The sequence below is a fragment of the Mycetomoellerius zeteki genome, unplaced genomic scaffold (genome assembly GCF_001594055.1).
Source record: "Mycetomoellerius zeteki isolate Tzet28-1 unplaced genomic scaffold, Tzet1.0 scaffold30, whole genome shotgun sequence".
In the NCBI taxonomy this organism is placed as follows: Eukaryota; Metazoa; Arthropoda; class Insecta; order Hymenoptera; family Formicidae; genus Mycetomoellerius; species Mycetomoellerius zeteki.
The window spans coordinates 242,795-254,921 of NW_017257283.1; the positions used below are offsets into that span (position 1 = coordinate 242,795).

The 12,127-nt window shown below is 38.8% G+C and overlaps 1 protein-coding gene across 5 annotated transcripts in view; it reads right to left on the reverse strand.

Moving 5' to 3' along the window:
- The window catches only part of scalloped (TEA domain transcription factor 1 homolog scalloped), a 179,855-nt gene that overhangs the window by 154,704 nt on the left and 13,024 nt on the right, over positions 1–12,127 (reverse strand). For 2 of the 5 annotated variants that reach the window (XM_018450889.1, XM_018450885.1), the window contains exon 1: positions 11,237–12,068. The exons of the other annotated variants lie outside the window; for them this stretch is intronic. In XM_018450889.1, the coding sequence (XP_018306391.1) occupies positions 11,237–11,261 (25 nt within the window). In that variant the 5' untranslated portion in view covers positions 11,262–12,068. Of the gene's footprint in view, positions 1–11,236; positions 12,069–12,127 lie in introns of those variants that run through there. 5 annotated transcript variants of the gene reach the window in all.

Here is a 12,127-nt window from a genome sequence, read left to right on the forward strand (position 1 = left end):
AACTTTTTTTTACTTTAACTATATACTTTATTTTTACACAAAATAATTACTTTTTTGAAAGACAAATGCTTCTTTATAGCGACATAAATATATCTTAGATTCCTTAAAATTCAAAATCATTTTATAAAAATTTTATATAATCCTTAATTATAAAATATATACAGGCACAGAATGTTTCTGTACAACACAACTATTTTAAAAAATAATATGTTTGTTTTGGAAATTTTAGAGTGAGAGCTGAATCGAAAGAATAGAAAGATCTTACAGAAAGATCTTAGTTGATCTATGTACGAATTTACAAAACGGTAGACATCCTAATGATACGGCATACATCGAGCAGAAAGTAAAATGGCCAAGCGAGACTTGCCTTGCAACATATCTCGATTACAATATATCGTGCTGCAAAATGTATATATAATTCGTACTATACACTCATGTATTAGACAACATCTTTGAAGAAGCATTATTCTACGATCGTCATACAATATTGCGTATCAGCAATTGGCATTATAGCAGAGTGTACGCTGCTGAAAAAAAAATCGAGCACTACGCTCGGATCTGAACGAGCCCAGAGGATAGGTAGTTACGAAGGGCTGCACAATCCATATCGGGTGACCGATACGTACGAGCGAATCGCGTGATCGTACTTCGACTGGTATGCAGACGGACCGCAGTGGCGTGTTGCATTATTTTAAAGGGGAGAAGGGAGAGAAAGGGAGAAAGAACGCGACGTGCAGGACGCAGACAATCGCGAGGGGAATCCTGAATGTGTACATAACATGTGCCAGTGCACACCGTACTCTACGGTAGCAGAGAGGGGACGGTCGGTCGACCAGGTGGTGAAGCCACCCCATGATTTTCTGGCCCGACTCTCTGCCTTCCCTGGGGAGGTGAGAGTGAGAGAGCGAGAGAGAAAGCGAAGGAACTGTATCTCCCACTGTACTCTCGTTCATACTCACGTACTATACTCGACACGCGATCGAATCGCACGCGTTTGTTAGCATTAAACTGTCAGATAAACGCAAGCGTCGCCGAGCACCTCCTTCTCCTTTTCCCATGATATGCATCGTCGTGCTTCGCCATGATATCGATGGTGGTTATCGATTCTACCATTTCGTTGCTTGCACAAAATTATCGCCTTTCTGGTCCCATCAACGTCCCTCCCCCGTCAAATTTCTTACACGCGACTTTACGCTGCACGCGAATTATTTTCAATATTCAGTATCACAAACATTACAGTCACGTTACCTTTGATATTTCACACCGTAAATATTATAAATCTCTCAGCCTCTCGTCCGCGGGTGTCTTCTTAATCGATCTGCAAAGCCGATAAGAGAAAACGTATTTTACAACTACGCGCGTGTACTACGAGTATGTTGGTACAAAGGATGATCATTATTCATAGCGAGCAGCAAAAACGAAGGACGACGCATGACTCACGCATCGCCGAAACCCATTAGGCGCGTAACACACGTCTATTACGTCTAATCGATGATACTGATAAACGATGTTAATTGTTTGATGCTTATAATGCGCGCGCGCGCGCGTATTTATATTATATGTGTACGCGGTGCGCGCGGGAAAAGTTGAAACGACGCGAGTAGCAGTCATTCGAAAGTTACGAGCAGGGCTTTAAATCGCTTTTAAATCCGGCCGTCTAGTTCCACCGGTTTAGACCTATTAAAATATACGACAACGCGACCTTTCGCAAATTGGTCCACGAATAGAGACCTTTCGCGCTAAAATCTGTCAGCACTCGAGAAGAAACTTGGCGCTGATTTAAATGCTTTTCTTTTTTAATACAAACGATATCGTAATGTTGTTCCAGTCTTTATTTATATCGTATTTTATAGGGACTTTGTATAAAATCGTGATGCGACATTCTAAATATAAATGAACGCAACTCACTGCTGTTGTTGTTGCAAGTGATGTTTATATAGGCGTTATATTAAAGCATCGTAAAAATATGAAATATAACGTCATTAAGTGGAGAGACGTTTGAATGGAAAATAGCGTCGTAATACAATCATGACACGTAGCGTCTACCACATAACCATGAAATAACACGGTAAAATGCAAAATTAAAGCCTTGAGCATAAAGATTAAAACGACTATAATCTCAGTAAGTTCGACTTTCTCGAGCTTTTTGTACTTGTAAGTACAAAGAAATATATCGTATACTTAATATTGCATTTTAACTGTTAGGATTATTTTGTTTGCATTCACAGCATTAAAATTGATATAATAAACAAATCATCTTATACAACATAACTCAAAGATCGTGTAATAAGCATGTACATATTTTTACTGAACCTGATGAAAATTCTATTTATATTTCGAATGCTTTATACTTTGTATAAATACGCATTTGGCTAAACATACACCAGTCGTCATAAATGCAACGTACAATTTACCCATAAAGTGGAAATACTCCACAGAATTGCAGACCGCGGTGCATATCGCGTCGTGCATAATGCTTCAACTATACAAACCGCAAATGAAAAGTACTAATATCGCGAGACTGTTTTAATCTCATTGAGAAAGCGCTGGACGAACGAGCTCGTTTCGCCAACCGGCGAAAGTGTCGTTAACCAAATACGCGGCGGCTCAGGGCATTTTAATTCTTTACAATGCAATTAAAAAAACATGAACGCGCACGTGGATCGTGCCGAAATTCTAAGCGAATTAAATTAATTATGCGCGGATTATTCCTCACATTCTCGGAAATGGTATAAGTTGGTCGAGGCAAAATGGAAAATGAGAAACGGAGGAAGAAAGAGGAAGCTAGTATCAGACATCTAAATAATAGCGCGAGTAATATTACGTAATATTGTACGTTTATATTACGTTCTTTGTTTTGATTAACTCAAAGCGATGCATGTTTTTAAAAACGGCCACCACAAAAATACATAAATTTCACTATTAATTCTTTTAAGAAGCGACAGAGGAAAGAATCTTTTTAAAAAATTTATAAAGTCAAACATTACTGCGTAATTAAAATGTAATAATAAAAGTAAGATGCATTTCTTTGTACTTATAAGTACAATTTATTATCATGGCTAACGTGTGTAAAAGTATGTAATTCAATCATAGTTCAACTCTGCGAGAAAGTCGTATCGTACACATCTTTGGTGATAATTTTAGTTACTTGGAGGATTTGGCATCGTCTACGCGAAAAAGAAAACCACGGGGAATCGCATGCGAGCAAAAAGAAACGTAAAACGGCGAAGAAGTGAAGCGAGACGAGGAAGCGGAAAAGGAGAAAGAAGAGAGTGTAGAAAAGTTGCAGAGGGTCGGTACGCGCGCGATAATCCATTTGCTCCTTTCGTAGACCAACGGGACAAGGTGTCCTATTTATATCCGCGAGAAACTCGCGCCTAATGTGTAGACCGGTATTGTACAACTTTCATCGCTTTCCATAAGATGTTCCACTGTATCTAAATCGTACAGGAGAGAAACACGAACGAAGGAAAACAGTAGTATCATTTTATTAACGAAATTAACATAAAAATAAAAACGAAGCAATATCGTGAGAAATAAAAGAACAAATTGAAATGAATTTCCAATCCTTTTCAGGCAATTGTGAGACTGCGCAATTTTCATCCTTAGAAAATAACATTGTATTGTATACACTGAAAAAATACTAAATTCTAATAAATATTTGTTTGAATGATAGTTCTAAGAAATAGTTTTAAGTAAATATTTACTAAATGTAAATATACATTTACTTGATACAAAAATTAAAACCATTAATCTAATTTTACTATCGTCTTTTTTACCGAGTAAATGTTTAGTACTATTTAAAGAAATATATATATGTATTAAGATTTAGTAAATTTTTTTCAGTGTATGATGTTAAAATACTTGATTAAAAATATCAAGTTTCAGATAAGTTTCAAATTTGTATTCAGAAAAGTGACTCCCCAAGTTTTCAAAAGAATCCAATCATAATAAATTCTGTTCTTTATTTCTCATTTTCAATAATAATGAATCACCCTGTATATTGCGAACGAGATGAAACAAGGGACTCAAGAAGAAGAGTAAAGACGAATCGTAGCCCCGAGCGAAAAATCGCCCGCGCGTACAAACAATCCATTCATTTAACAATGCGCGGCTCATGTTGCATTCAAGGCCGTTGTATCGCGGATCAAAGAGCTCCCGCGGCAAGAGAAGCTGCCTCCAGGAGAGTTGATCATCTCGCCAAAGGGTAGCAACTCAAAATAATCCGTATTGTATATATTCTCCTATACTTGCAGCAATCGCCCGTCAAGAGTTCGGGCTACTGTCGAAACATGACAGAAAGTATCTTTCCAATGGACGTGTTATAGTCCACAATAACGTTTATCGAAATTCAATTAATGATAAATGTATATCGGTTACGATAACGACGCTAATTATGATAAAAATGTTGCGCGCGTAATCGGAAGATACGCTAAAATAATCGCGTGTCTTGTATGTATATAACGCTTCTAGATAATTGAAATACCGGTTACATGATGCGATAAACAATACTATTGTCGATACTCCCGAGAAAAGTCGACTCGTTTTCTAGAGTGCAATAAAAATGCGCGTTTCCGGAGTCATCCTGTTTTCTCGATGTCACCGATTCTCATTCTTCGACACGGTAAAGCGGCGTCTACAATGAGACTTTAAGACCTAAATTTTCTACAATAAGCGATTACTTAAACTTTTAAATCTTAAGCCGTAAGAAACTGACCAATCGTAATCAATTATTTTTCTCACATTCGACTGTGATTGGTCAATTTCTTACAGCAAGAAAGCTTAGGTAATGACTTATTGTAGAAAACCTCTTAAGCTTTAAGCCTTAAGCAGTATAAGAAACTGACCAATAATAGTCGATTGTTCTCTTCACATTCGACTGTGATTGGCCAATTACTTACGATTTAAGGCTTAAAGCCTAAGTTTTACGCCTTAAAATCTCGTTATACACGCTTAAAGCGACGTCTACAATGGTACTTTAAAGCGTGAAACTTAAGCTTTAAGCCTTAAGCCGTAAGAAATTGACCAATCATAGTCGATTATTCTCCTCACATTCGATTGGTCAATTTCTTACGGCTTAGGGCCTAAGGATGTACCTATCTGAGATACAATCGTTGACAAAAGTCCCCCAAATTCGAAATATTTGCATAACTGCACCAAACGTGTAGTAAATCTAGTGATAACTTATATAAATGGTAGATAATATAATATATTTATTTTTAAAAAGTTATTTTTCACTTTTTTTCAATATTTTATTAACATTATTTGTCATTTTTCAACTTTCTATAACAAGACATTATTTACCAGTGCAAAACGGAAAAAATAATTGGAATATAGTTAAAAAAGATAAACATGCATTATTTAAACAATATAAATATTATTACGGCAGAATATGGCAAAATATGCCATATTGAACCATACATATATGCCGCAAAATTGTTATGAATAATAATTTCTCTGAAACCGGTTGTGAAAATTAATCTAATTTTGCAAAAAGTTCCAGTAATTTAAAATCTATACGTATAAAAAAAAAATTAAATTTTTGGTACTATTTCTTCAATACTTTTATTACTAATTACATTCGACAAAGTTGCGTTTCCCGTAAGAAAACGTCTCTTACAGAACTTTAATACTAATACTGGCCAATTAATCACTTATTTTCACACAGTATTAAAAATACTATTAATAATATTTTTAATACTTAAAATAAGTTATTAATTAGCCAGTACTAGTATTAAATTTTTATAATCATCATAATTAAAATAATAATTACTCTCTAACGGTTTAGTGAATCTACTTGAAATTATTTTTAGTACAATATATTACAGATAACAAAGGAAGAGAGTTTCCCGAAGTGTTTCATCAATTTGATACTATTTTTGGAATAGCTCAGGTACATCCTTAAAGATTAAGATTTACGCTTTAAAATCTCACTGTAGACGTCGCTTAAGATAAACTCGAAAAGATGACGCGATTTTACTCAGGGAAAAAACGCGTTACGTTCTTGGAGCGTTCGACAAATTTGAATATCGACTCTATCGAAACACACCGATTACCCTGACTACCGGTTTCTTCGGGTTTACTCGCTTATTCGCTCGCTCACTTGCTCGCTCGTTCGCTCGTTCGCTCTCTTGCGTGCAACGCCCGAGAAAGAGAAACGAGCCGACCGGTCGCGTCCGGTTGGAGCGAGAGGAGCGGAACGGAGAGAAATACACCTTGCACCTGTCGGCTGGTTACAGAAGTGGCTTTCCACTAAACTACGTCACCTCAGAATCGACCGATTAAAGGTCGGCGATACTCGCATCAGCCATCTTGAATCATGACGCGAGAAACGAGAATAAATGAAGATGCTGTTCCTAACTGGCTATTCATCAAACGGATTGAATCAAGAAATCAAGAAAATATTACAACGCGAAATCAGTTAATAATCTAATACAGCTCACATATCTCTTAACAAAATAAAGATCCTTTCAAAAGGGATATAGTATTTACGTTGCTCTGAATAAATGTTTTGATTTCGACAGCTGCCATATTATACAAAATCTCTGCAAGTGGTCTGCATATTATAATGGTTTCATCGGCAAAAAGTTATTTCAGAATAAACCGCGGGAAATTTTTTTCGTTTTCTTCCTTTCTTCCTTCGTTTCTGGGGTCGTAATTTCCGGCTTTGAAAAGAACGGACTTTAAGAAGAAAATCAGTTGTACGCGGGCAACTCGCAAAAATTACATTCTACCGAGGAAGTTAGATATTTCTGTCATATCGTAATGGAAATTTATAATTTTGCCGCTTGACGCAAAGGACAAACGTAACCACGATCGGGACTGTTGCAGGCGTACTCGAGATGCTGTTTGTAGAAAGTGGAAACGAATTGCAAATGTTAGCGTACAATTGGCTGCGGCAACGATATTCGCGGAAAATAGAGAAACGTGCAGGATGTATACACTGCGAAGCGGATATTAAAATACTGCGGCTCGATGTAATTCTCGTAACGACAGTTTTTCGAGAAATTTCCGAGAAAAACCGATTGCACGTTGATATAAAGCAGGAACGTAATGCGATGTGTGAAAAATAATAGAGACCAGTATTAATAAATATTTATAGCACTTTTCGATAACCAACGCTTTTATTACAAAGGCAATATACCTCGATTCATTTAGACATTGGCATTCGATTCGGATTACAGAATTGTCCTTTCTATCCGTACGACCGAGCAGTAACCACACAATTTTTGCAACGTAATCAGACTTTAAACGTGAAATGAATAATAAAACGCACGTATGTATATCCGAAAAAACCACGTTGTAAGAATTATATATCATTATTATTTTACTTCAGAGCTGTTACATCATCATTGAAACTTTAATAATTTCGCGATTAAAGCTCCTATTTTGTAACTCTTAATGATAATAACGATATCATTACACTGTCGTTTCGCAAATTTTGTACATGTTAAAATAGCTGCACAACGGTAATATAACGCTATTGGCTACGTTCAGCAGACTCAACAGTTTTACAACCGTTTTATGATTGTCTGCTGAGATAGGACCATTCTTCTAGATCTAAAAGTATGATCCAATCAGCGCGAAGGAAACTTCCAACAGTTGCAAAACAAACGTTCTGCTGAACGTAGCCATTGTTACTGTCCTTAAGCTGAACAGTGGCCTAAATTATATCTACCGAAAAAGAAAATTGCTGATTATTGGCAAAATACGGATTCTTATCGTGGCCGTAATTATCAACTACGCATAAATACCGGCCGTTCGACACACGAATACGTGCTGCACAATCGTCAAGTCGCGCTTATCTTTGAACAGTAAACAAAGGACACACGATATTTATAGATCGCGCGGATAATATCGTATCGAACGCAAGTATCAATAATCTTAAGTTACATTATTCATCGCCATCGACTGGCCATTCGACTCGCGTCGAATGGCCGTAGATAGGCGAAATTAAACGTGACGCATGGAACTGCAACTTTCCTCAGGTGAGCAAAAATATAAGAACGTAACTCGCAAAGGGTCAAAGGGAAATTCTCTTGATTGCGTGTTCGCAATCAAACTTTGACGGCGCGTGAAAGTAAGACCATGACGCAAACGACTCCGAAACGGGACCGAAGGGAAATTTCGTTTCTAGAATAAAAACTCGAGTTCGGTGCTTTAATCAAGATACAGTCAATAAATACGTCCTATGCTCGACGCAATACGGTTTTTTAAGTGGCATATATTTAACAGCGTATTGCAATATTTCCATAGCACAGATAATTAATCAGCAATTTCTCAACGTTTTTCCTTCGAAAAGTATCTCTATATCGATATACGAAAAATATTATCAAATAGAAAATATGAATAATGAAAGCATTAAGATATTTTGCGAAGTTAATTCTGAAATGTCAAGTATAGTGCGCTAATTAGTTACATATAAATTACGAATCGGCTACCGATACTCTGTGTAATTAATTGTCACAATAAATTTATGGATTATCATCAGCGATACCGAGGCGTATCTGTAAAGTAACGACAAGTGGTATCTGCATGCAGGTGTAGACATTAAATTAAGTAAGCATTCATTGGTAGCTCGTTAAATTGGTGGCGTCCCTACATGTGCCCGATTTCCCGCCTTTGCGATAACACGAGACGAGTTATCGGATTAAATTTATGTAACGTTGCACCGCCACGTGCAAATTATTTTCGATAACTCGGTGTGATAACGTCGTCAACGTCCGCGTACTGACTGTCGTCCAATGTTTTTCCTTTCACGTTCGTTAGCAGCCGGTCACGCTCCGACGAAGGAGATTGCGCCAAGATTCATCGTTCGTCCGCGCGAAATTAGCGCCGCGATTCGGATTATACGATTACGTGCCTTTTCCACCTGCCAGGTTTCGCGAAAGTTCAAGAAAACGTTCCAACGAGCTCAACGCGACGCGATAATTCCGCGAATTAATCGCCGCCGTCGTCGCGACGGGATTAAACGAAGAGTAAAATCAGATTGGCGTGATCGATCCTCAGGAAACGATTTTTCTCCGCTCGATAAGACCGGACGATCGGTGAAAGAACGTGACGTCCATCCGCGCGTGGTTTTAATCTTAAAACCTGCTCGCGAAAGAAGTGTACCTTTCGAGATATAATCCGCTTTTCTTATCGTCCGACGTTTTGCTTACAACTGATACCTACATGTTGCAGAGTTGTGCCATATATTTCAAGAACACGTTTACATGGAATAATATTTACGTATTGTTTACGTTAAATTTATACAAATCTTTTTCACGTAGACAATACAATGTAAAATATGTAATTAAATTAAACAAACGGTTTGTGGTAAAAATAAATTCAATATAAAAAAAGTGCCTATAAGAGCCACCGCGATTATCAGTGCGTAAATATAATAATTTAGTTATATACCTATGTATGAGGCGAAAGGATGCGATTCGCAAACAATTAGAACAATATATGGTATAATAAACAAAATCGTTTACAAATGTTTTGACTCCGGATTTGAGTCTTCAGTGCGAAAGTAAAGTACAAACTAAATTGACGGTGTAGTTTAGTTTTATCCTTAATTTCCGCACTGAAGAGGACTCTAATACGGAGTATCGAAACATTTGTTCATTGTATACGTTTTAATTGTTTGCGAATCGCATCCTTTCACCTTATTATATGAATATATTATTTACGCACTGACAACCGCGGAGACTCTTACATATTTTTCTCGTATTAAAATATGTAAATTATTATAAATTGAACAATACAATTCAAAAAGAAGTAATTAAGTTTTACGATTATCTGGTCAATATATATATTTGATTTTGGTATTGATAAATAAAAATATACAGGGTGTCCCAAAATCACCGCATTTCTTTTCAAGAGTGGATTCTTTGGAACATTGTAAGAAAAAAATCCTGTAATACGAAAATGTCGAGAGTATAATAGTTCTTAAATTATTCGCGATTAAAATTCTCTAATCGCAAAGCTGACATTTCACGCGCTCAGGCATGATACGACAAGTGGTGAAGGTGCTTCAGGACCCTCTCAGCAAGTTCAAGATTATCATACAGATATGCAAGATAAAAATGAGATAAAAACGAAATAAAAAGCTTCAGCGCAGTCCGGTGCAACGGCAAAGAACGTAGCCTTCGATGACTATGATAAATTGTTCACATAGATACACAAAACACAGTTTACATAGTTTACATTGTATACACGTAGATGTAGATTATATTTTACGCATAAACGCACAATTCTGAAAACATGTTTTTATTATCCTGAATATCTGTGCGAATTATATTTTAACAATTCCGTAATTCATTACAAAATATTTACACAACATGCGTGTCTAAAAGACGTCGTAAGAGACGTCTTTTGGGATATGCATGTCTAAAAGATATCTAATAGCAAATTCGATTGGATGCACTCAGCACGCACAGGTGCATCCTAAAGTCGTCGTACACAAATTAACGTAAAAATGTGTGTTTAATATTGAATCATCAAATCCTCGATACATTATATTGTGCTGTTAAGTAAAGTCTGCATTTTATAATTTGAAATATTTGCATTTTACTTTTGCACAAATTAAATTAGTGTACAACGACTTTAATATGCACTGGTTCATATTAAACAATTCCAACCAAATTCGCTATAAAAGACATCATAAGAAGGTAGACAATACGTGTTGTCTCTCTGTAATGTAAAAAAACAGCATTCCAGAAAGGAACACAAATAAAGCTCTCAGTCAGGTTTAATGAATTTCATCTTCGTTCTTTTTACTAACGAATTTCGAGCACCTTCGTCAATCGAGCTTAAAGGCCGCGCGAGCTTGAAACTTCTCGAAAAGGCATCGACGGGCTAAAAGTAACGAGTCCGCCGCGCGCTGACGCTTGTGTTTTAGCCGTTCGGTCAGGTGCGCGCCTGTCTCTTAGTAAAGACACGTAAACAATGGATGTGATGATCGCACGCAGCTGTTCGTGGGGTACCGAGTACGATCGCGGTGAGTAACAGGACTCGGGAAAAGAAGTCCCGCTGCTTCGGCGTAGAGAGAAAGAGGTCCACAGAAAAACCGCGGGCTGTTGCTGCGTACGCGCGTCTTCACGGGGAACACTCTCGCGTTCATACGCGCTCGTACGTGTCGACGGCCGAGCGACGGAGGGGATGGACATTCGCATTCACTCACAGACACGCGCGCACGCATTTACGTACACACGCATTCACGCATACACAGTAAATAAAGAGAGAAACTCACTCCAGAAATAATGCACAGTATCCATCCAAGCCGCGGTGGCGAAGATAGGACGTTGCCTTCCTCCGGGATTATCGGAGCGAGTTCAACAGCGATCGTACGACAAAACGACACAAAACGTCGGGTTTCCCCTCAAGTTTCCTCCGCGCGACGGCACTGATCTTCTCCTCCACCTTTTCTCCCGTCGTCGTCGGCGTAGTCCGACGACGACAACGCACTACTGACACTCCTGACCCCCGGGTTGGATTGATTACACGTCGTTTCACGCGTCCTCGCGATTTCACGATAGTCCCGCCGTCGGGCACGAGGATCACGGAAGGGATACCTTCCTTCGGTTTTTCGTCACTCCGCGACACTCACCGGCCTCCCTCGGACGACTTCCTCGTCGCGCGTCGCGCCGCGACGCCTGTCGCATGCATTACCCCACGCACGCTTTTCCCGCGTTCGTTCCCGTCGCGTTTACGCACGCATGGATGGATGGACGGATGGAATATTCACGCAGCGGAAAGACGAAGAAACGCTGGAGGCGACGGACGTATGCACCGTTATTACGGACGACCCAAGGAGACACAAGGATGTACACTTCGCTCGCTCTACCTCGTCTAGAGGGACACGATCTCGCCGATGTACTCCGATTCAACTTGGCGCCTCGCGACTGATCCGATGCGATGCGATGCGATGGGATCCGATGTGACGCGACGCGATGTGATGTGACGTGACGTGACGTGACGTGACGTGACGTGATGCGTCGCGTGCGTCCGCGCGCGCCGCGACACTTTTCAAAACAATATACAACCAACACACCAACCAGCGCACGTCTCACCCCGTACGTGTGCTCGCTTTAAGCGCTTTCTCGCGCCACCGCCGTGCGCCACTCCGTGGCTTCAGCAGCTC